We start from the raw sequence: 26,517 nt of genomic DNA on the forward strand, positions 1-26,517 counted from the left end.
ATTTTCTGTGGACAGAACACGCCACCTTATGTCTTTCCTTACCATGCTAGGCCCCAGCCCTGACTGGAATGTAGGGCTTTCTGCTGAAGATCTGTGCACTAAGGACTGTGGATGGGTACAGAAGGTGATTCAGGATCTGATCCCCTGGGATGCTGGCACTGACAGTGGAGTCACCTATGAGGTATCAGGAATACTTACCTCTTCCTAAAGTCTGTGCTGCTTTTATGACTGAATCATAAAAAAAACCTCATGGAAGATGTTCTCTAGGAAACATACTTGAAGGGTGAATCATATATCCCTAATAAACAGCTAAAATGTCATGTCTTCTGTTCCTAAGCATTTAGTCAGAAGTGGAGGGAATCAACATAATTTTGAGAGCTGATACACTGAACGTTGCAGACTGAGTTTTGTTTATTGATCTTATGCTACTTACTCCTTATTGATTTTATTGGCAAGATTGAAAAATGTCTTTTTATCTGTAGCTTTGATGCATAAAATTAAAGGAACATAATAGTTGTATGCATGCGGTTATGACCAATGTTTTGCCTAGAACAGTGGTGGCGAACCTATGGCACATGTGCCAGAGGCGGCACTCAGAGCCCTCTCTATGGGCACAGAGGTCATGCCCTGGAGATGGCAACCGTCCCTCTTCAACCAGCCGCCCGCTAACTCACCAACGTCCCACATGGCCGGATGCATCCCAGCACCCATGCGCTCGCTGGCCTCTGTGTGCAGAGGTCGATGGTGTCAGGCAGCAGCCGCCCCTGCCCCTGCCACACCTTGCCCTGTGACAATGGCACTCCCGCCCTGCCTTGCCTTTCCTCGCCTCACCCCGCAGAACGAGCCTCCTGCCCACCGCCCCACCTGGCAGAGACCCCCCAACCCTGCCCGGCCCCCACAGGTGTCCCTCCCCACGAGCAACATCGAGGTGATCACGCCTATCTTGGCCACTCCCACCCAATCTGCCATGATCACCACAGCCATGCTCACCCAGTGGGCCACGCCCAGCTGGCACCCGGCGATAAATAAGTGGGTTTTGTGTTGCAGTTTGGGCACTCGGTCTCTAAAAGGTTCGCCATCACTGGCCTAGAAGGATCTGTGAGGCAAATTAGCAGGATTTTCCTGAAGCAGTTTCAGGGACACTAAACCAAACAATCAAATTAATACTACTGGAATGTAGTATTAGGCGCTAGGTTTTTTTTTTAAAAAATGGCATAAATTATAGGTTAAGACCCATTCAACGTCTTGCTGACATTAGATATTATCATGAGAGATTAATGATATTATAAGTATAAGCTTTTGCAATGATATTAACTGAAAACTGTTATTAAAGCTGCCTTGAATTTCATCTAAGGTTAAAGATATGCATTCATCCCACTTAGTGAGGGCCACAAATTCAGTAGGAGGGATGGGAATACAACTGTCCTTTTCTTTCCTGCCCACTCTTCCCCTTCAGTTTTAGACTTTTCCATTTTGAATGTTCATTTGAGTCTATGCTTCAATAAAGCTAATAGACTAAATCAGGACTGCATAAAGGATATAATCTTTTTAAATTTTGTATTGTATTATATCATTGTTTTAAACTGGCTGTAAGCCGCCCTGAGTCCTCCGGGAGAAGGGCGGGGTATAAATTTAATAAAATCAAAATCAAAATCAAAATCAAATAGTATATCCCAAATGCTTACCAAGGCTAAAACCTTGACACAAATTTAGTGGTTTTGTTTTATGATAATGTCTACTATTTGCAACTTTTTTCCACTTGTCTCTACTGTTATTCTGCCTCTCTTGCGGCCTTTGAACCTCTCTCTCTATATTTTGGGCTTTGTATCATGTACATGGAATAGGAGTGTTTGCCCATGCATGCATCAAGAAGCTATCTCTAAATAATGGCCCTCCAGTCCTTCTTTGAAGACCTCCAGGGAAAGCGATCCCACTACAGTTCTACAGACTTTCGCACTACTTAGCAGTTCTTCACCTTGAAGAAATTCCTCTTAATATTCAGTCAGAATCTTCTTTCTTTTAATTTGATTCTTGTCCTACTCTTAGTTTCAATAGAAACATGTCAGCCTTGTTAGTATATACAGTTATCATATCTTTGTCTTCTCTTTTAACCATTCCACATAGGGCTTAGCCTCCAAGCTGTATTAACATTCTGGTGCCTTTCCTCTGAACCCTGTCAAGCTTTTTCTTTTCCGATTTATTAAATAGTTCCCAGAATTAGATATCATATAGGACCCAAAATCATTCTGCTGACCTTCATTAAGAGCTTTCTTTGTGATACCAGCGTGTGTATATATTTCTTATTAGCTTTATGTATGACCCTGACCTTTCTTGATGAGACTTTTTTATTTAAGTTTGACTACTAGTATTTTCATCATTCCATCAAGGAAACAGGTTGACATTTGCAACAGGTGTAAGGGATATCCTAAAGATGCTTTTCCATGAGGCAACTGGACGTTCTTGTTTTCCTTTGAAGATGTTTCACTTCTCATCCAAGAACCTGTTGCCAAGCGTCTGAATTTTGACCACATGATCATAGGGTCTTTGTAACTTTGAACGGTCACTAAATGAACTATTGTAAATTGAGGACTACCTATATTTGGTCCATCTCCTTGATCCAACTTCACACTGCAGTGAATTCTGAAAAGTCAATAAATTCTGCTGACTGTAGATCAATAGACAATAACTGCTTCTAACATCCAGAATGCCTTGCTGTCACTGTGTATGCTTAAGGAACAAGATGTAATATACCTAGGAACAGAAATACAAAATTCTTTTTTATATAGAAAGTAAAAAAGGCAAATATGTTGGGAGAATTGAATGTGTATTTCAGATATAAATCTATTTGTTGAACTACAAAATGGCTTGATTTTATTGATAAAATCATGACTTATATACAGTACAGAATAATTTGTTAATAAAGGTATGTTTGGTGAATGAGATTGAAAATGTAGCTTATTCAAGCAATACAATATGTGTATTGAATTTTTTGAAAGTATTGCAAATGGAGTTACACTTTGTTGAACTGAACTCTCAAGACTGTACTTTCTCCTTTGGGGTTGTTTAGGAGAATTTCAGACAACAAAAAACTACCTGTATTGTAGAAAAACAAATCAAGCTAGGATATCTGGACTTCGTCCTCCATTGTATTGTCCAGACCAGTGGTGGTGAACCTATGGCACGGGTGCCAGAGGCGGCACTCAGAGTCCTCTCTGTGGGCATGCACGCCGTCGCTGGGTTTTATAAAACCTTTTCGCTTTAGGCCTCCACCGCCGTGTACAAAAAAAAAAGGTTCAATCAATCAGTCAATTTCAACTTCTCGCGGGAAAAAAAAAGATCTTGCAAAGTTGGAATTGATTGATTTAACTTTTTAGTCCCACCCAGTCTGCTGTTACCACCGCAGCCATGCCTACGCAATGGGCCACACCCACCCAATGGGCCACACCCACCCGGCACCCGACGATGCATAAGTGGGTTTTGGGTTGCAGTTTGGGCACTCGGTCTCTAAAAGGTTCACCATCACTGGTCCAGACAGAGGAAGCAGTGGTTTTTGGGGGGGAGGGACAAAAGGAGGGAGGGAAGGAGATCACTGACATAATGCCATGCAATGATTCTAGATATATATATATATAAAACATTTGTAGTGTCCCACTCATGATAAAATAATTACTTCCCTCTTTATCTTTCTTAACTAGCCAAATTAGGAACTACTTTCATCTGCTAGAGCGTAGAAGAATATGTTCAAACAAATACATTTCTAATGTTTGGTTGGCAAAAGCAAGCGATTTTGAAGGCCATCTGATGAGCATAGACTGAAAATAATTTCTCCCCATTTACAAACATTCATGCTGAGATAACCAGTGCCATATGCCATTTTCTACTCAGAGTTTCTTTGAAACAATGCAGAGATTTCCATGGTTCACAACAGGAAAGTTGATATCTTACTCTTCTGTCATTGTATTGCTCTGTGTGGCCTTATCAAACTTCCTGACTACCATCATTTTCTGCTATTTAGCAAAATTATTGTTTTCAAGTGCTTTATTGCCTTTCTCCTGGATGTTATTTGAGGGATTTTTCCCACTCTCATCATTTCATTTTTTCTTTAAGCTCAGGGTTTACTATGTAATATTAAGTCATGTCTTATTTTAGGTCAACAGTTCCCAATTTAAGGTGCTATAATGTATTACTTACTTCCTCTCTCAGTCAGTAATAAGTCCCAGTAGAAATTGAGATTAAGGCTGCTTGTTAACTACAATAGCATTTGTTGTTAAGCTTTGAAAGCGGTCAAAAATAATGAGGATGAATAAATTCAAATATTCATTTAAAAATTAATAAACAGAAGCATTTTCCTGTCTTTCCTTGCTATACCATATCATACACTATACAAGCATGGTGGCGTTTGAAACTTTTTGAACAGAGGAAAAGGATTTTCTTGCATTGACAACTTCCACTAGAAGGAAGATACTATGACTGAGTTTCCTGGCCTGATCCTTTGGGATAAGTTTCTTTGCAGCCGGGCACCCATTGAACTAAAAATTTACTGATTATATTTCTTAGTTTCTTTTAATTATGATTGATTAGCATTTGGCAGTCCCCTGTGAACTAACAGAATTGAACTGCCTTAAAGAGGCTTATAATTAAATAAGCATTTGCAATAACGCACTTTTTTAAATAATTGAAGAAATAAATAAAAATGCTACCAATCACTGAAGAACATGAAACATTCAGCTATGTCAGGCCCAAAACTAAGAATAACACATGATAATTATTCCAAGATGAGTTCTTTATTGTTTCATACTTATAGACAAAGTCTTGTCAGACAGAAGACTCTAATGTCTTCATCTACAATATATTTTGTGAACTATTAGGGAGGGACTGTCTTCACTCTCTGTCTCTCATACATAATATGTGGGCTGAATTGCCTCTTACTCCTCTGGAATGCACCCCCTCCCTCCTGGGAATCCACCTCGTCACTACATCACAGATATGTAGCTGAAATTAAATTCTGATAATACAGAATCCAGTGGCAGTCCACTGCTCCAAAGCCAAATGATCTGGACTTGAAAGTGAAGTTCCTACACTTCAAGAAACCAACACACTAGTCATTCATTTAGCCATAGGGACAAATTGCAAGTGACACCTCCACAGCATCTGTTTGCTGCCTTAATGGCATTAGTGAGGGGGGAAATAGCTAATGTAAGATATACTGAAGGAACACTTTTTTTTTATAAGACTGCTTAACAGTTGAAAAATGAAACAGAATGGGCAAGGGGTAAGGTGCGGTGGTTAATGCATTTGACTGGCACCAGAGTGAGCCAGTTTCCATTCCATCTATAGCCACAGCAACTCACTTGGTGACTTTCAGCCCAACTTACCATACAGGGTTATTGTATGGGTAGAGGCTCTTCAAAAAAGATGGTCTCTCAGGTAACCCAGTCCTAAGCCATGTTTCAAGGCCATGTTTAACCAGCACCTTGAATTGCACTCAGAAACACACCCGCAGGCAGTGCAGCCCACAGAGTAGTGGTGTTACATGTGGCATATAGCCAGCACCATTTATTACTTGTGCAAGCACATTTTGCACCAGTTGAATTTTCCACATTTTCTTCAAGGGAAGCCCCATGCAGTGTGCATTACGGTAATCTAAGTGGGAGGTTAATGTCCATATTCATGGAACTTCATCTCCATCTTATCTATTTTGATCTCTCCCACCCATCCCCAAATACTGTTGTGCCTATATAAACAATAAAATCTATAAACTAGTCCCACCAATTAAGACTGAGAAGACTTTTGGGCAAGATAGCTTTGATGAAAAAAGCTAGTAAATGGTGCCTAGAAATAATAAGTAGATACCTGTACCTCCTGTTTAGTTAAGATTAAACTACGCCGAGCCATTAAAATACATCTGAAAAATCTGCATTTTTACAGGACTGAAAGTGCTTTGTCTTTAGTAGGACCTTGAAAATATGTATCATTCATAGCATCTTCCTTGTTCTTCATAGCCACGAAGGAAAACAAAATCCCAAGAGAAGGAAGAAGCTGAAGTTGGCTTAGCAAATGAAAGCCACTGCCATTCCATTTGAACTTTACTTCTTTATTTTCAAACTGAAAGATAGGATAAGCAAAAATCGTAATAAATACACACAGCATGAGAACTTTTTTTGGTCTTTCAATCATTCAACTTAAAATTGTTCAGTAAATTTGAAATTGCTTATGAATACCTGCACACAAAAATCATAGAAGCTATGATTTCAGTACAAAGTCTTTTCTGATATTTAGTTTTTGTATCAATATTTATTTTCCTGTGTGAGTATCAAAACAGTTAATGAGAAAAGAATAGAAGAAATGAACATTTGGATACCCCTGTATGATTTTCTCCTTGCTATATAGATAGGGAATTAAAAAAGGACTCCTTAGGATGTATTCATATTCAGAGCTCATCACATATGCAATCTTTGCCCAAAATTGGAGAAAAAGATGCAATGGATTTAGAGAATGTGGTTGTTTTTATCTTAATTTGCTGTGATTCTAAAGTAAGACCTATTAAGCTAATTCCAGGAGCTTCTATTATATGAAGAGTCTTTTTTCTTGTTGATCAGATATAAGTGCTATTGAATTATTTTTATTGGAGCCTTTGTTTGCTAGTTGGTTGGTTAGTTTTCTGTAATACGATGTCTTTGTGTTTTATTGCCTCCTGGATAGCATTAGTAGAGTTGAAAACAAAATGAATATATTTCATTTATTCACAGCTAACTATGTCTTTTCATCTTATGTAAGTAATTGGTATCTGGAGAAGAATACTCATGTCTAATGAATGTGTCGTCCTGTGCAATGGGCACTAGACATGAAAACATTTCCTTTTTATTTATATTATTTTATTATAAGTGACACATTTAAATATAGATATTTTGTTTTAACTTATTAGGTGTATGATAATATAACAGCATAGGAATGTTGCATGAATTTTTATTTACCCTTAAGTTAAAAGTAAAGTCTCCCTTGGGTTAAGTTCGTCTTTTAGTGACTTCATAGACACATCCAGGGAATTTTATAGGTAATAATAGTACAGAGGTTTGCCACTACCTTTTTCTAGGATTTCTTGGGAATTTCTCATCCAAGCTTAACAAGATTAGTCATGCACTTCTATTTACCCCTAGATTAAAAACTACCTTCTAAAAAAACATCTTCAGTTTTGAAGTAGATTTCTTTTTTAGCTTGGATATTTTCCAAAGCAGGAATACAGCTGTGATAGGATATGTATATGGTTCAGGGGGGTCTGATTTTAAAAGATAGGGACATAGAGCTGGCTTTTTTAAATCCTTTTATTCACTTAAAGACAGCATGAAGCAATTTCAGCCAAGCTTTATCAGCAGTTTTACTTCTCTGGCTTCGGGCCTCTCTAAATGTGTCACCCATCAAAATTGGTAAATCCACACCATTACTATCATCAGCACTCTATCTCTTTGAGTATTGTTTCAAAAAAACAAGAATGTTTTTTTTTCTCTCCAAAGTCCAGCTTTCCGATTCAGTCAAGTCTATGCCTATAAATATATGCATCTTATGGACCTATAGTAAGTTCAACATATCTGTTCACTGAACATATGCAAACAGCAAACACTGGGGTAGTGGTTAAGACATCAGGCTAGAAACCAGGAGACTGTGATCTTTAGTCCCCACTAAGGTACTAAGCCAGTTGGGTGACCTCGGGTCAATCACTTTCTCTCAGCCCTAAGAAGGAGGCAATGGCAAATCACTTCTGAAAAATCTTGCCAAGAAAACTGCAGGAACTTGTCCAAGCAATTTCTGAGAATCAGACACAATTGAATGGAAAAAAAGAAAAATTATATATACACTGATCTCTGTGAAAAAAACACCCCTTATACACTGGCCAGCATTTCTACATTAATCCGATTGGCAGGCTCATTGTTTGCTGACTTTTTTTGGATCTTTGTTCTTAATAACTTTGATCTTATTAACTTCTGTTATTTTCAAGGTCATTGATAGCTTTCTGCAGTGAATAGAAAGATCCTACAACACATTTCAGCACAGTTCTTCAGGTAGTGCCCAAACATTTCTTCTTGGCAGTATCCCACTTGTCCACAAAATAATCCAAATCAAGTTTACCAATCCATATTGGATTTTACTGGAATCAGGTTCAGAGCCAGTTGCTGTGTATTTCAGCCATCTTAGCTGCTAGTCATTACCTTTCTTTACAGGTTTCTCCTTCCCAAAATCTTCTCTGATGATATTTAACTTCATTGCTAACCCCAGCTGAGTTCCAAGGAGAACTTTGTTATGAGATTCTAAGCTCTGTTTGTTGGCAGTGACTAGAAACTGCCTCGTCTGCATGGATACATGGATATGCCTGTGCCAGTGAGATGCAGTGGTTGAGAGAGACTCGTCACAGCAGCCATTCTTCTGAGCTGAAAAATTTCTCACAAACTCTGACTGTAGAAATTAAATCATAGGATTGACTCATCAAAAATAAGAGAGAATGAAAATCTAGCTTCTCTTTTCTCAGCCTATTCTTTATAGCATGTTAATATCAATGTATTAATCAGTGTAATTCCATTAATTATGATAGCGTAATATACATTAGATTACATCCAAGCCCCTTGAAATCATTGGGCATTAAGTTAGTCATGCATATTTAAGTTACACCATTTTTTCCATTTGCCAATTTCTCTCCCTCTCCCTCTCCCTCTCTCTTTCTGTGTGAAGGTGGGGAGGTGTGTAAACTCTGGGTCCAAACAACGTTCATGAAAGTTTACCTGCAAACTTTTTGTATACTATATTTTTCATTGTTGTGTTTCTTCTATGTCTGCCTATGCTTCTTTTTTGACTGCAGTCCTCCAACAAGCCAACAGTACCTCAGGAGAAGATAAGACCACTCACAAGTCTAGACCACCCCCAAAGTCCTTTTTATGACCCTGAAGGAGGTTCCATTAAATCAGTAGCCAGAGTTGTCATTGAGAGGATTGCACGAAAGGTATTAGTATGAAAGTTTACTTAGCAACTGATACGGAATATTTGAGCATAGAGTGGGATTAAATAACAAGAAACCTGAAATCTGGTAATAAAATGACAAATGTAGTTCAACTTGTTTTCATAATGGGAGTGGGGTTAACTGGCTGTGCATGCTGGGTCAGTAGAGATGTGAGGGACCTCATTGCTTAGAGCGGGGGTCTCCAATTTTGGCAACCATACTACTTGTGGATTTCAACTTCCAGAATTCCTCAGCCAGTCCTTCCTAAGTGCTGGCTGAGGAATTCTGGAAGCGAATTCCTCTCCTTTTCACTCGAACCCCAAGGAATGCAAAGAAGCACAAATCAAAAGTTTAAGGCCCTCAGAAGCACAAGAGGAGAGTTCCCCAGAGCTGCAGAAGTTGTTTCCAAATTGGAATTTTACCAAGATAGCAAAGGTGAACGTCTGAAAAGCAAGACTAATCAAATTCATTTTATTTCATTTTAATTAAATTTAAGGATAAGTGAAATTAAATTAAACTTAGTTCCTGTCTTGGTTGTACTTCATCAAAAGCTAACTCCAGCTCCGAGGCTGGAAAAGATTCTGCAGCATAGCATTCAAAAAGAAAAGGAAAAAAAGCCCTGTAAAGCAAGATCAAGGCTCATTACTTAATAAGAACATTTTCTAGCAAGTTAATGGTATAATAATGCTATGTGTCACAGACAGATCTTACTTGCAGCAGAAATCTGGAGCATATTCCTTCATTAGTTATATGCAGAGTTTTAGGGCTCCCTAGGCATTATAGAAAACAAGTGGGCCTCCAAGCCACTTCTCCTTAAACATTACTCAGGAATTCTGGGAGTTGAAGTCCACGAGTCATAAAACAGCCAAGGTTGCCTACCCCTGGTCTAGCAACATCAAGCTTTTAGATGTGACATTATCTCTCCCCACCTCCCCAGTCCTCCCCCAGCACTTTTTTGCAGCAAAATGTTCTTTGCATCTTAGCTTGTTTTGCAAGGGAATAAAACCTTCTCCTGCCAATTAGGAACGCAATACCTTCAGAGGCTTTTCTTTAGGATCTGCGTTTTTCCATGGGCCTGATGACAGCTGCAGGCTTTATAAGCATGAATGCGTGTAGATGCCGTTTGAATAACTTCTGGCAATTGATTTTCCAGGCCAGTGCCCAGCATTGCATTCTTTCCTCTGCCAATTCAGCCCTTTGCGAATGTTTCTTTGCAGGGGGAACAGTGCAATATCGTTCCTGATAGCATCGACGACATTGTTGCAGATCTTGCTGCAGAAGCTTCAGAAGATGAAGGTACTCTTTAATTATGTCTTACCTTTTATGAGTTTGTGTTTCACTTCACTCTCCAGTGCTGCTGCTCCTCTGTATTTCATGCTGTTTGCCATATTATTAGGATAGTATTAAAAACAGGAGGGGGAAAAAAACCATTTGCTTAGCCATTTATGGTTGGAGTCTGCATCATTACTTAATAAACACCCACAGTGATAGTGTCAGCAGGCAGAAAGTTTGGAAATGGCACTATGCTAATTTAACAGAAGACGAATCTCACGTACTTTATTATCTCGTACTGGGCTGACCTTTATCCCAGCTGTACTATTTTCCTTATTTAACTGCTCCTCTTTCTTACTTATTATTGGGCTTAGCCCAAGAATGACATTGAACAATCCAACCAAAGTTCAGTTCTTTATATGCTTACACACAATAGATAGAACGCAATGGTGGCAAATGTCTGTAACTCGGGTATAGGATGAGGGTGGAGGTGCATTCTCTGTGCTTGTTGGGTTGGTTTCCAAACATTTTGTTACCAGGCTAGGTAACATCTTCAGTGGAGTTGTCAGTGTTGGTGTTCTTCTGCTTATAAGGGCTTCTTGTGGTCAGTAGGTTTTGTGATGGGGAGGTCACGTCAGGTGAGGGTCACCCCCTCCCCAACTTCAGGTGAGGCAATCCCCCCAACCAGTACTTCATCTCCCAATGACCCTCATCTGATGTGATTTCCCATCACAAGGCCCATGTATGACCCTCACTTGATGTGACCCATAACTGACCCATCACAAGACCCATCACAAGACCTACTGACCACACAAGCTTGGATAATGAAACTCCACCCTCCGTAGATAGAATTTTGCCAAATCGAACCCTTATTGCTTTCAACCCAACATGTATACCCTGGGAGATTCTAGGGAGTAGCTATCCTAACTCTCTTCCTCTGTCTCCTACCCAGCTCCAGGCTGTGCTGCTTCTTGTTCCCACTCCCCCTTCTTGGAATATGCTCTTTTCTTTCTGGGAAATTCCTGCTTCACTGTAGTCCATCATCCCAGCTCTCCCTCTGTAGGCACCATCCTTCACATCTTTTTTAATTTTCCATTCCAATCTTTCTTTCAAACTTTAGTTTGTTAAAAAGTGTATTTATACATCTAGCAGTCAACTGGAGACCATAAAAGGGGGAACTTGCTCTAGGAAGGGCAAAGGTAGGGCTAGAGGTAGAGTACCTCTTCTGCAGGCAGAAAGTCTCCGGTACAGTGCCTAGTGTGTCCATTAAATTATATTGAGTAGAGAAGTAATCTTTAAAAAGCTAAGTTTAATTGTTTGGGAGGATTATTCTAATTGGGTTTAAACACGGTCAATACTTTTGAACTGAAAATGTTCATATGCATACAAAAGAGTGCAAGTAAAGATTTTAGTAAGCAACGTAGCATCATTAAGAAAAGAGTTGTGAAAAACAAAGTAAGCACAAGGCATGCAAGGTCAACAGTAAGTCAAAACCTAATTTGTTGTCCAGCCTATTAAATGTGGACAGTAGATTTCATAGCTTCATTGTACAGTGTAATCAGATTTATGTATGTGTGTGTGTGTGTGATCACAGTGTACAATGAAGCTATGAAATCTACTATGTCTCTGTATATGTATACATATATGTATATGTATACCTCTACTGTGTGATGATCTTTACACCACACATATATGCATTCACACATACATACACTCATACACACATACATATATACATACATATACATACATATACATATACATACATATATATCCCTAATAACTATAAAAATATGAATCCCAGGCATACCTGTACAATAGTATAAAATCCTCGAACTCTGGGATGAATATAAAACAGCCATTTATTGTTGAAACAACAAAAACAATAAAAACAACTATTTACAAACCTAAAATAACCTTAACTTTCGCTGGTCCACTGCCAGCGTCATCAGAGTGATGACCCCAAACACTCACTCTGATGATGCTGGCAGTGGACCAGCGAAAGCTAAGGTTATTTTAAGTTTGTAAATAGTTTTTATTATTTCAACAATAAACGGCTGTTTTTTATTTATATATGTGTGTGTATGTATGTGTGTGTGTGTGTGTGTGTATTTGTTTTCTGAGGTTTTCATGGGTGTTTGTATGTAGGTCTTTGGTTATTCAGGTTTTCTCCCGCGTAATATAATATTTGTCATTGTTTTCAGATGATACTCCTGAAACTTGCATCTATTCGAATTGGTCTCCCTGGTCAGCCTGTAGCTCTTCCACATGTGAAAAGGGCAAGCGGATGAGGCAGAGAATGCTCAAAGCCCAGCTTGACCTCAGCGTGCCTTGTCCAGAAACTCAGGACTTCCAGCCTTGTATGGGTCCAGGCTGTAGTGATGAAGGTAGGTGAGAAGACTCTGGACATGAGAATCAACATTTTGTTGATCAAATGTAGGTGAGGTTTGGGAATAAATGGAAACTATCTATTGTTGCTTTTTTAGATGGCTCTACATGCATGATGTCTGAGTGGATAACATGGTCCCCTTGTAGTGTATCTTGTGGCATGGGAATGCGATCGAGGGAGCGATATGTGAAGCAGTTCCCGGAGGATGGCTCCATGTGCAAAGTGCCTACAGAGGAAACTGAGAAATGCATTGTAAATGAAGAATGTTGTAAGTACTTGATGCACCCTGCCACACTTAATCAACCTAAAAGCAGAATGTGAATCCTCTGTTAAATAAGTGCCACTAGACTGATCTTTTGCTAATATATTATGGACAGCTCCTAGCAGTTGCCTGGTAACTGAATGGGGAGAGTGGGATGAATGCAGCGCCAGCTGTGGGATGGGAATGAAGAAGAGACACAGAATGATCAAGATGACCCCGGCAGATGGATCCATGTGCAAAGCAGAAACCACAGAAGCTGAGAAATGCATGAATCCCGAATGCCGTAAGTAACTGGTCAACTTAGCAACCATGTCAAAAGGGGGTATGTTAACGTTCTTGTGCACACATCATGTGTTTATATAAAATGAACAATGCTATGTGCAAATGATACATGCAACAAGTAACACAATTTGTCACCTGTATACTTTCTAATAGGTTTCTTCAAAATGTAGACTTCTAAAAATTTTCCATGACAAAGTAGCCATTTCAAACCGAAAGCATATAAAAGTGTACAATTATACTGACCGCAAGACGCAAGGGAGCAATCAGCCTAAATAGTTGAAGTCAGAATATTCTAGCAAATCATAAGCTCTGCCGCTTTTAAGACAACAAGAAGTGAAAAGTGCTTTCCTTTTTTTTAGTTTTATTTAAATATGCTACTTTTTGTACACATACACAACCCACACATATGTACACATACATACCCCTACACCACACATTATGCAGTCACATATACACACTCCCGATTTGCTTTTTTTAGCAGAGTAAGATCATAGCATAACATTTTCATACATACATGTTCTTGTAAATATAACTTGTTGTTGAGGGGGAAAAATATAATGTCAGAGGTAAGTGACAGTTCCCTCACCATCATTTTCTCCTCTTAAAAAAAAAAGCATCAGGGCCATGAACTCCATCAAGATCATCATGCTGAAGGTGGGAGATTAATTTACGTATTCCAAGAAGTCCTTCAGTAAAATCCTTTTCTCCAAAAGTGTGTATTTAGTCACAAAAAGGAAGAAAATGTTACCTGAAGGGAAGATGAGAAAATTTGAGAAATAGCAATAGCATTTATGCTTATATACCACCCCATTGCGCTTTACAGCACTCTCCAGATGGTTTACAACATCAACATATTGCCCCCAACAATCTGGGTCCTCATTTTACCAACCTCAGAAGGGCAGAAGACTTGAGTCAATCTTGAGCCCCATCAGGATCGAACTCCAGGGTGCCGGCAGAGTTTGCCGGCAAATACTGCATTCTAACTACTGCACCACCAGAGTTCAATCCTGACTGGGCTCAAGATTGACTAATTAATTGCCTACAATCTGGGGTCAAAGCTTATATACTCACTGCAAATTTGGTCGTGGAGGAAGATGCCATTGTGAAAGCAGGAGTCTGTGCATGAGGTGCAAATAATGAAAGCAAATGGCTGGAGTAGAGAACAAGCCACTGCCATCACGTGAAGGAGGAAGGCTGAAATTCCCTGCCTGCCTCTCATCATCCATAATGTATGCACTTCTTTTACCCATGAAGGCTTTTCATATGGATGAGGTTTCAGGAAAATGAGAATCCGTGGTGCAGCAGCTAGATAGAAAGGGTTCCCACTTATAGCCAATTACAATTGAAGGAGAAAAATACTCCTTCATAATATGCAGATGGAAGAACTGGAGTGAGCATTCTAATTAACTGAATAAGAAGACACACATTCAATGCAGTGAGACTTGCTACAGAATGAACATGTGCAGCACAAAGGCCTCCATTCACCAATTTCTTGTTGAGAACTAAAGGAAAACTTCAGCTCAATCCTTCAAGGATCTGTTTCCTAGCTTCCATCATCATTTACAAGGAATAACCAGAACTGAAAAGATCTGTGACCAACTTACTGATAGTCGGCACATTTAATTGGAAACAAGAGCCATTGAATTCAATAGGACTTACTACAGAAGAAGCCTAGCTTTATGATTGTTATGCTCAGTTTCATGCAGTTTCTTTCTCTGGTTGAATGGGTAATATGTGCAAGAAAGTAATTTGTAAGAGACAGAATGGTCTCTGCGTATATCCTGGTAGGACATCAATTAATTTTAGAAACAGGGAGTCTTATTCTACAGGCAATTAATTTTGATCAATAGCCATTAATTCTACCCACACACACCCCTGGGAGTATGCCTTTTAATATATGTGTATGCATATTCATATACATTCATAAGTATACATATTTGTTGGGGGGGAATAATCCCCAGGACGGGTTTCAGTGAGTGGTGACATTTCTATTAACAAGAGGAGAGCAAATGTGAGCAAATATTTTTATGTCTAATCTTTCTTGGATGACAAATATTACCACCACACTCCAATCAGCAATTAACAGTACCTACAGGAGCCATTGAAACCAGGGAAAAGGCTTTATTAATGTCAACCCTTTACCACAGATCCAACCCAGGAGAATACATCAGGAAATCTAATCAGAGATATCCAGCATTGTATGAGATAGAGTGATTTGCAACAAGAATATATTAGACCAGTCTCTTTTAGGAATAAATTATGAATACTGGAAATGAGGGGTGACAGTCTCAGATTGAAGAAATCCTTAAAGCATCCACTTTGTTGTTAAAGCAGATCTGCCAGCAATCTGCAGCAAAATATAGCCTGGAATCGTTAGATGCTGGAAGACCAGAACACATTTCAATCCAGTTTCATTTCAGTCTTTATCAAGTAGCTATCCTTTCCATTGATGAGTGGGTGAATATATGAGTTGATCACCAGATTGATCACCACTTGTAGATTTGCTGTTGGAAATGGAATGATCTCATCCTCTTTCCCATCCCAACCTGCACTAGATACCATTCCCTGCCTGCTTTCTCCTTGGTCTGAATGGAGCGACTGTAGTGTCACTTGTGGAAAAGGGATGAGGACCAGACAAAGGATGCTAAAATCTGCTGCGGAGCTTGGTGATTGCAATGAAGAACTAGAACAAGTAGAGAAATGCATGCTGCCAGAGTGTCGTAAGTATATGGTTGGTTCGATTTATTCCTTCTATTCCACACAACAGACAAGCAGAAATGTGTTATGTACATTACTCTTCCTATATGATAGCCATGTATCGGCAAGCCTGACACATTGCTTTGTTACTGTAAAGCAGGGCTTTTCAACCTTTTCACAGATTGTACCACTTTTAGGATACGGCAATATTCGAGTTCCACCAGTCGCCTAGCAAGGTGTCAAAAACTTGACGACCAAAAAAAAAAAAAAAGGAAAAAAGTGATAAAGTACAGGTAGTCCTTGACTTACAACAGTTTGCTTAGTGACTGTTACAACAACATTGAAAAAGTCACTTTTTTCACATTTATGACCATTGCAGCATTCCCCAGGGTCATGTGATTTACATTCGGATGCTTGGCAACTGATTCATATTTATGACGGTCGCAATGTCCCAGGGTCATGTGATCCTCTTTTGCAACCTTCTGACAAGCAAAGTCAATGGAGAAACCAGATTCACTTAACCGTGTTACTAATTTAACAACTGGAGTGATTCACTTAAGAAATGTGGCAAGAAAAGTCGTAAAATGGGACAAAACCCATTTAACAAATTTCTCACTTGGGCTCAATTGTGGTCGTAGGCTGAGGACTATCTGTACACCCACTTACCACACTTTTAATGGGAAATTTGTGCCTGTTTCTCTGAAATTAATCTTTGCACTGTTCTATCCCTTTCTCTCCCTCTGCTTGTCTCAAAGAAGCCTCTCCTCTTCTCTGTCTCTCTTTCTCCGTCCCTTTCTCTTTCCCAGTTGTCTTTTATATCTTTCCCTTTCCCACCAAAACCTCCTCCTTTTATATCCTCTCCTCCCCTCCCCACCCTCTTCCTCTTCTTCTCTTCAGTGCAACTCCAGCTGACTCCTCTCTCCCAGGCTGTGCGCTTCTCCGTCTCTCTTTCTCCATCTCTTCTCTTTCCCCGTCGTCTTTTTTTTCTCTCCCTTTCCCGCCAAAATTGCCTCCTTTTATATCCTTTCCTCTCTCCCCCTCCTCCTTTTCTCTTCGGTGCAACTTCAGCTGACTCCTCTTCCCCTGGCTACACGCTGCTCCTGGAAGTACCAATCAGCTGGAGCCATGCGCTGATCAGCAACACCACAGTTTCAGCTGACTCTCCCACAGGCCTGTGCAGCACTGCCGCCACTTTAGCTCATCCCCCCGCTACACTTTTACACTTTTTTTACAGTGCTTTTCAACCCATCGTATGCATACCACCTGCCAGGTACTGAAGTACCACCAGTGGTACGCGTACCACGGATTGAAAAGCACTGCTGTAAAGCACCATTCGCATGCCAGAAACCAATTCCTAACATTTTCCCAGTGTGCAAAAGGACCTCATCGTTGCTAAAATGAGTCATGCCATATTAGCATAACTTTGTTATATATTATAAACATTTTTCCTTACCTTCAATGAAGTTTCTATGGAAAAATTCAGGAACATGACAAAAACATCCATTTTAAAGTAGCAATGCAAAATGACTAAATTGGTGCCATTCCAGATTGAAAAAGTCTGATGAATAATTGAATGTTATTTCACACCAGAGTTAATTTCTGGTGGGTGATAATTTTTAATAGGGTGGTGTGAATGTATTGCTGTCAAGAGTTTAGTGAAAAGGTGGTCTTGCGGACGCATTTTCAGTGTAAGCTTGTTTAAAATTATTCCGTGTTATCATCAATCTAAATGTTCATTTTTTTCATACTGAGATTAAAAAGAAATAAATTATTGTTCTGCCAAACCAGATTGTTCTGCCTAAGTAAGTTAAGGCTAAGTGTCTTTATTTTTTTCATCCTCTCTTCTCTAGCAATTGACTGTGATCTGACAGAATGGTCTCAGTGGTCCGAATGCAATAAGTCTTGTGGGAAAGGCCATATGATCAGGACAAGAATGATCAAAATGGAACCTCAGTTTGGAGGAGCTCCATGCCCAGAAACTGTACAGCGTAAAAAATGCCGAATAAGGAAATGCTTGAGAAACCCCAATATTGAGAAAAGGCGCTGGAAAGAATCTCGGGAGAAAAGGAGGAGTGAACAAGCAAAAGAAGATGTAGACGGTGGGCAATTCCCAGGTAAGTGTAGTAAACCTCTCAGAGCAATCCTTAAATTAAGGAAGTGAGCTGTGCAACATAGAAGTACAGTACTGATTTATATTCTTATTGGTACAGCTTCTTTCAATGATCCTTAATGTTTTCCATGAATGCTTGGGTTTAGATCACTGAACAACTATAGATAACCAAATCAAGGAAATCCTTCCTTCCTTCCTCCCTCCCTCCCTCCCTCCCTCCCTTCCTCCCTCCCTCCATCCCTTCCTTCCTTCCTTCCTTCCTTCCCAGGGGTCAAGACTGACTCAAAGGCGGAAAGGAAAAGAAAGGAAAGGAAAGGAAAGGAAAGGGAAGGAAAGGAAAGGAAAGGAAAGGAAAGGAAAGGAAAGGAAAGGAAAGGAAAGGAAAGGAAAGGAAAGGAAAGGAAAGGAAAGGAAAGGAAAAACCTGCAATACAAAGGACTCATCTGAGATCCTTAGGTAGGCTGCTGTTAAGTTCCAAAATAATCCACTACATCAGTGGTGGCGAACCTATGGCACAGGTGCCAGAGGCGGCACTCAGAGCCCTCTCTGTGGGCACGCGCACCGTCGCCCCAGTCCTAGGCCTTCAGCTGGGTTTTTTAAAACCTTTTCGCTTTAGGCCTCCGCCGCCATGTGCAAAAAAAAAAAAGTTCAATCAATCAGTGAATTTTAACTTCTCACGGGAAAAAAAAAGATCTTGCAAAGTTGGAATTGATTGATTGAACTTTTTAGTCCCATCCAGTCTGCTGTTACCACCGCACCCACACCCAGCCAATGGGCCACACCCACCCGGCACCCGACGATGCATAATTATTATTATTATTATTATTATTATTATTATAATTTAATTTATATACCGCCCTTCTCCCGCAGGACTCAGGGCGGTGCACAGCGTATTAAAAACAGTACAAATACAAAACATAAAAATACAAACCCCTATAAAACCAGATTAAAAAACCGAATATTAGAAGCTGTGTTTCTATTTAAAATTATTTTTAAAATCACCCTNGGCGAACCTATGGCACAGGTGCCAGAGGCGGCACTCAGAGCCCTCTCTGTGGGCACGCGCACCGTCGCCCCAGTCCTAGGCCTTCAGCTGGGTTTTTTAAAACCTTTTTGCTTTAGGCCTCCACCGCCGTGTGCAAAAAAAAAAAAGTTCAATCAATCAGTCAATTTCAACTTCTCGCGGGGAAAAATAAGATCTTGCAAAGTTGGAATTGATTGATTGAACTTTTTAGTCCCATCCAGTCTGCCGTTACCACCGCAGCCACGCCCATCCAATGGGCCACACCCACCCAATTGGCCACACCCAGCCAATGGGCCACACCCACCCGGCACCCGACGATGCATAATTGGGTTTTGGGTTGCAGTTTGGACACTCGGTCTCTAAAAGGTTTGCCATCACTGCACTACATGATTCAGAATATTACTATATTAGATACTATAATCACAAACAGACCATATGAAAATGTTAGATGATTCAGACCAATTAGGACTTTTTCGGCAAATACAAACTTCATCCCTGGAGTAATCTATACAATTACAATATATAAATTTAATAAATAATAATAATAATAATAATAATCTCATGGTTTATAGATCTTATCTTTCCATTTTTGAAATAGGAGTAGCAATAGAACCACCGCTTGTGAAGAGAAGAGAAATTTCAAAGGATTCAAGCACTAAAGTGATTCTTATGTTGCTTGTCTGTTATTTTTATTTTAGGTTGTAAAATGAAGCCATGGACTGCTTGGTCAGAATGCACCAAACTGTGCGGGGGTGGAATCCAGGAGAGGTTTATGACTGTCAAGAAGCGTTTCAAAAGCAGTCAGTTCACTAGCTGCAAAGACAAGAAGGAATTAAGAGCCTGCAATGTTCATCCTTGTTAGCAAACCAAAGTCTTTTGGATAATGCACTCCTAAGCTAAATGTAAAAAATCAACCTTGGTTTGATTTTTTTTTAAAAAAAGAGAAAATATATAAATTGTGTATATTAGTCTTCATTTTTGCAGTGTTGTTTGCTTAATTAGTCTTGCTGGTGCAAGAGATCTATTTTATAAATACTTCCTTACAAATATCTGCTGAGAGTAGTTCCTTAATGCTCCAGCTAGCCCTTAACGCATAAAACTAGTGAAGTCATTGTGAAATCTTATAACACTGAAATTATAGACATATCTGTGTGAACAAACCATAATCATAAAAATAGTCCCTGTAAATATGTGGGATGCATGCAAAAATGATACTGCAAACTTAAATATTTGGAAACCGTTTTCAAAATATTCAGAGCAGTGCCTCTGTGTTTATACAGCTGTGCCAAGGAATTACTTTAATAATACTACAGGTGCATATTGATCTTTAACCATCAGCAATGTAAAAATGGTATTTATAGCAATCCTTTGACAATATACCTTTTCTTCTTCGTGCAATTGCTTGGATCCCTATTAAATAAATCACCTTATGATTGTTTCCATTAAGAAAGGAAAGCAAACATAAGCTGCCCAGACATGAAAAGTAAGGAGGAACACATTTTCCATCTGTAAGCCATATGTCAATTAGCCAGTAAGCTGCATTTAAAAATATCTTCCACACTCTCTCACAAAATCATATGCTAGGTGATAAGGTACAGTAAAATATTCTCCCTTAAGGATTCTCCTTGTGTGCAACATAGCTAGGCAAATATATTTCAGAAACATGAGAGGAAATGGCAGACTTTTCAGAGCTAACCAGTATAAATAAACAATATAAATACTCACAAAAGATGTGAATCAACCCAGCTCTAGAATAGCTGACCTTATTCTATCCACCAAGTCTAGAAAGAATTAAGGAGAGTTTTGTTTTGTTTGCTTCAGAATTTGCTTTTGCTTCTGTGTGGCACAACAACTTAATTTGGCTTCTATTCTTCTTACATAAATGTCACTGCATCCGTCATCTTTTTGCTCTATTTTTCTACTCATAAGTCAGTGGTCATAGTGAACAAAGCACGTGCAGAAAATAGCTGCTTTGCAGGAACATGGTGTTACTAATTTTCAAGCGTGCTCACAAAGAGCAAAGGAAAAACAGCTATTTGAAAAATGTCATGAAGTTGAAGGATTAGATAAATGCCAGTACCACTGACAGGTTCCTTAGGGACATCTTGGGAATGAAGATGAAAGCTCCTATATTTGTATTATAAAATATTATTACAGGCATATAACTTGAACTTTTAGATTTCAGCTTCCATAATCCCTAGTCAACACAGATGGTTGAAAAGACCACCATAAAAAAAAAATCAGATTGTCTGTCTGCAATTTAGCACATAACTACGTGACATGTCTTGCAAAAGAAAAACAAGATGACTTAAATTAACAAATGCCAAATGGCAGTACAAATTAGATCTGAAAACAGAGAATTTTAACTTAAAAGTATGAAGCCCGATCATGTCAGGCAGGAATTGGGACAATTTATTTACAGAATTAAGTGGCTTGGCCTTTTTAGATAGCAGAAATTCTTGGCATCTTAGGGACATAAGGGTGGCCTTGGGGAAGGATTTTTATTTCCAAAGATTAGCAATGCTCTTTTCCCCCAAAGTACATACAGTATACTTTCATTTACCGCTTCTATTTTACCGCACAATTTTCCTTTTTATGAAGTTTCCAAAGTTTCTCCATCTAAATCTAGATAAGGCTATGGCTCAATTAGAAAATGCACCCTCATAAATTATATTACAATTATTGCACTTTTTCATTCTGAACAGTCAGTCATTTTTAGTGTAACTCACCCAAAAGCACTGGAGTCCAAGACACAGAATAAACACAAGAGTTCTATAGGTCCAGCATACGGGCGAGTATAGAGCAGAAATATCTCGAAACAGCAAACACTTTTCCAAGATGCTATCTGTGTTGGGATCCTCGGTCTTCAGCTATTAAAGGTTCTGTTGTTTTATGATGATAAATTAGTCATCCATCCAATCAAAACTTGCATGAAATGTGTACACTCCTGATGAATTTAACTGCAACAAACAGTTCCTTTTATGCTATGATATCTTAAATACTGGTGACTCTCTTAGAAGAGTGTTGGCTCTAGTGAACTAAGTACAAACACTGCCCCTGATTTCAGAGGAATTCAAAATTGGTATTTCACTGGGGGCAATATTTGACTGACAGAATGGTTACACAGTTGCCTTTAATTTCTTTAATGTCTAATAATATTATGAATGGTTGGCTAGCTTTTCAAAGGATTGCTATCAGAAAGCATGATAAAGCTTGCAGATGAATATAATTTCCATCTTATATCAGTAGTCGTCCCAGTTCATACTGAAAAAAAAGAATATTCTAATTTGTTTCAAAGGGGTTTGTGTCTTTAAGCTTGTGACTTTTCACAGAATAATACATTAAAAATATCAGAAGAAAATGAAGGGAAAAAACAGAATAAATCTAATCCAATTAAAGTTACTCCCTTATTTTAATTATGAACTTTAATTAAGATTACCTTGTACCACTGAATTTAAAAGAATTTAATTATATCTAATTTGAACTGTATTGAAGCTTTTAAGATTGCTTTCTTTGTTAAGAAACAAACCCAGTGTGATATAAAATGCATATTTCTGAATTGCTACAAACCTTATATAATGTTGGCTCCACGGCAACCAACAAAAATGTATGGAGGAATTTTTTTTACAATAATTCATGTCTCTTGCACACTTCAGAACCAAAACACAGGTATATAGTAGCTATAAAAATTTTATACACCTCACTGACCATTTATTAACATTGGTATATCTTCTTGTTCCTCTTTGTTGTTGTTGTTGTTTTTTTAAAAAAATCTGTAGAAACTTTACAAGCAATGAACAGAAATGCTGGGGGGATTATATGTACAATAGGTTTTAATAAAAGCTACTTGTTTTTTTAAAAAAAATCAGAAAAGACCCTCTTTGAAGTTTTCTTGTTATTTTGGGTTCACAATAGGATTTTTGAGAAAACTGTTATGGATATATTTCCTACCAAAGTCTTGTGTAGATGTTTTGTATGTAGTTGTCTGGCTAACACATTATTATTTTGGAATAAAGACATCTTTACTATGAAAACAAAAAACACGCAATTACTTTAGTTTAATAGTACAGCATCAGATTGGAAGGGACTGCCAAAACTCACTGAAAATGAAAGTCTTCAGGCTTCAGCCAACTCTTCCTGAAATATGTTAGCACTGTGCAACGTTGACATATGAATCTTAAATAGGTGTGCCAGTGTGCCTCCTCACAGATAGTCCTTGAGTTGCATCTGCTCATTCAGCAATTATTCAAAATTACAGTGGCGCTGAAAAAATATATTTATGACCGGTCCTCAGAGTTGCAACCATCACACAGCATCCCCGTGATTGCAAATGAACCTTCAGGTGCCCAGCTCTTGATTACAATGTTACAGTGATTGACATTTGCAACCTTCCCTGCCAGCTTCCAACAAGTAAAGTCCATGAAGCTGGCAGGGAAGGTTAGAAGTTGCCCAAGTAAGTTCCAAGGAGCCCACTACAATGCCTGAAACTAAGAGATCTCATACTCCTTAGCAACTTCCACGTGCCCACACTCCAAAGCAATCACTCTCCTATTCACCCAACCCTCTAATAATCTCTGGTGGCCTTCCCGTAGTCCCCACCTGCCCAAACTCCCTATTGCCCTCCTTCCCACAGCACACATGTCCTCTGTATCATCTGCACGTATTCCGCCATATTTCTTACTTGGAACTCCCAATTTTCCATTTAAAAACTGCTGACTCTCTATCCTTCCATTCCTCTGCCCTCAGAACTGAGGAAGCTTCTTGGATAAGAAGCAAAATGTTTTCTTATTCTTCCTCAAGCAAAAAAAAATCCAGTTGTCTTTTTGGGGGGGGGGGGACACAAATGAAGGTGAATATACGTGTCTAGGATAATGTTGCAGAAACCAAAGCTTTTCTGCAGAAATAACAGAGTTCTATCATTCGCCATGTGAAGATACATACAACTGATTTACTGTCAAGAACAAACCGGCTTGCAGGATCCAATCTGGGTCGGTCACTGGGACCAGAGATTTAGTCTTCCCAACTTTTGGATTCATGCTGGAGCCCATCCTCAGTGAATTGTGTACACTCCTGAGGATGGGCTCCAGCACGAGTCCAAAAGCTCAGAAGACAAAACATTCTGGTCCCAGTGACTGACCCAGATTGGATCCTGTGAGGGAAAAAAAAGAATCTTTGACACAGTGCTGATGAGTACATGATCTGATTATTAAACTAGTACAAATTTATATCCATAGGAACATTTCCCCCTATCCCAGTGGTGGTGAACCTATGGCACGAGTGCCAGAGGCGGCACTCAGAGCCCTCTCTGTGGGCACGCACGCTGTTGCCCCAGCCCCGCCTCCCCCCATGGCCCCTCCTCACCAGCAGCCCCCCTGGAGGAGAGTTGTCCCTGGGCAATGGACAAGACTCCGCTCTCGCACCCCATAGCGTGCAGATGATGCTGTGGGGTGTGGGCAGAGGGCATGGTTGCCATGGTGCTGCAGGGCTGCCTGGCAATCTGCAGCAGGCCATGGAGGCAGTGCATGGCCCTGCAGGCGGATGGGGCAGGGGACGGGCGGGGGTGGAGCAGGCAGGGCAGGAGGTGGAGCAGGGGCAGGAGGGCGGGTTTTGGGCACCCAATCTCTAAAAGGTTCACCATCACTGCCCTATCCCATTATTTCTATTTGGATTGGTAGCCATTTTCAAGAATTCGAGTCGGAGATATTTTGTGTTATATGCTACCTGACACCTTTGTAGACATTGTGGATTGAATATGGGATCTTCTTCTGCATAATAGATATGCACAGTGCCACTATTGTACTTCCCTGAACTAACACTGTCCACTCTGCAAGGTAACCATTTAAACACTCAGTAGCAGCAGATATTAGAAAGTACATGTTTCTGGCAGAGATGCATTATAACAGTAAGTACAAAATGTCACCATGGAAATTGCTCATGAGGCTTTTTCAACACTGAGATTTAGAATTCTCCTTGGGAAATCGAGCCAATTAAAACATTTTATGCAACACTGAAATTAGCAAGAATATTCCCAGTCGCATATCAGTTATAACTAACACAACAGTCTCCATTTCTAACAAAATGAAATTCAATGGTGAAAAAAGTAAGGTTCTACATTTAGGCAAGAAAAACCAAATGCACAGGTATAGTATAGGTGGTATCTTGCTCAATAGTAGTCCCAGTGGACAATCACTTAAATATGAGCCAGCAGTGTGCTGCAGCTGCCAAAAAAGCCAACACAGTACTAGGCTGCATTAACTGAGGGATAGAATCAAGATCATGTGAAATGTTAATAACACTCTACAATGCCTTGGTAAGGCCACACTTGGAATACTGCATCCAGTTTTGGTCACCATGATGTAAAAAAGATGTTGAGACTCTAGAAAGAGTACAGAGAAGAGCAACAAAGATGATTAGGGGACTGGAGGCTAAAGCATATAAGGAATGGTTTTTGGAATTGGGTATGTCTAGTTTAATGAAGAGAAGGACTAGGGGTGACATGATAGCAGTGTTCCAATATCTCAGGGGTTGCCACAAAGAAGAGGGAGTCAAGCTATTCTCCAAAGCACCTGAAGGCAGGACAAGAAGCAATGGATGGAAACTAACCAAAGAGAGAAGCAACCTAGAACTAAGGAGAAACTTCCTGATGGTTAGAACAATTAACCAGTGGAACAACCTGCCTCCAGAAGCGGTGAATGCTCCAACACTGGAAGTTTTTAAGAAGAGACTGGACAGCCATTTATCTGTAATGGTATAGGGTTTTGTGCCCGAGCAGGGGTTGGACTAGATGACCTCCAAGGTACCTTCTAACATTATTATTATTATTATTATTATTATTATTATTATTATTATTATTATTATTATTATTATTATTATTATTATTATTATTATTATTATTATTATTATTATTATTTATTTATTTATTTATTTATTTATTTATTTATTTATTTATTTATTTATTTATTTATTTATTTATTTATTTATTTCAACCATGGAAAAATAATCGGCTTAGAGTTGTAAATTAAAGCATTTTTCCCCTGAATTATTATTTTTAAGAAAGCTGTCCAACATGCTTTTTATTACTGGTGGCAGATACATTTAATTTTCATTTTCATATGAGCTTGGCCATTTAAAATTTTTGAAACCTATAAACAAAGAAGGTGTGTATTCTGAAATCCACATTTTTCAGAATTTAATTATACATACCCACAAATGAAATACTAAGAAAATTAACACTAGAAAAATTATATATAAAAAGAAGTATTTGGAAAAATGAAACACAAAATTATATACAGTATGCAAATTTTATTTCATATGCACCACAAAGCATAATAATAGAGTAAATAAAGCAGATTTTAGAATTGTAAATATCACAATCTGACTAGGAACCAATAGTATTATATGGCTGCAAAAATAACCAACAGAATTTTATATTACATTAATGATATATTGTTTTTAGCTCATGGGACATAATAGTTCCACTCTACCAGACCCCTTT

At 39.0% G+C, this 26,517-nt stretch overlaps 1 protein-coding gene across 1 annotated transcript; it reads left to right on the top strand.

Annotated features, from left to right (window-relative positions):
* SPON1 (spondin 1) lies at positions 1-23,032 on the top strand. The gene is made up of 9 exons (XM_029284756.1): positions 1-181; positions 8,849-8,989; positions 10,204-10,282; positions 12,463-12,645; positions 12,745-12,915; positions 13,025-13,192; positions 15,747-15,911; positions 17,739-18,002; positions 19,721-23,032. Exons 1-9 carry the CDS (start codon positions 29-31, stop codon positions 19,882-19,884), a joined length of 1,488 nt encoding a protein of 495 aa, XP_029140589.1. The 5' UTR covers positions 1-28; the 3' UTR covers positions 19,885-23,032.
* The last annotated feature ends 3,485 nt before the right edge of the window (positions 23,033-26,517 follow it).

Source organism: Protobothrops mucrosquamatus, unplaced genomic scaffold, assembly GCF_001527695.2.
Source record: "Protobothrops mucrosquamatus isolate PMUCROS unplaced genomic scaffold, P.Mucros_1.0 scaffold904, whole genome shotgun sequence".
Taxonomy (NCBI): Eukaryota; Metazoa; Chordata; class Lepidosauria; order Squamata; family Viperidae; genus Protobothrops; species Protobothrops mucrosquamatus.

Excerpts from the sequence above, each read along its gene's own strand:
- SPON1 (XM_029284756.1), top strand. The coding sequence starts at position 29 with ATGTCTTTCCTTACCATGCTAGGCCCCAGCCCTGACTGGAATGTAGGG. Across the intron at positions 12,646-12,744 it reads TCCAGGCTGTAGTGATGAAG|ATGGCTCTACATGCATGATG; the intron begins GTAGGTGAGAAG and ends TTGCTTTTTTAG. Across the intron at positions 12,916-13,024 it reads CATTGTAAATGAAGAATGTT|CTCCTAGCAGTTGCCTGGTA; the intron begins GTAAGTACTTGA and ends TATTATGGACAG.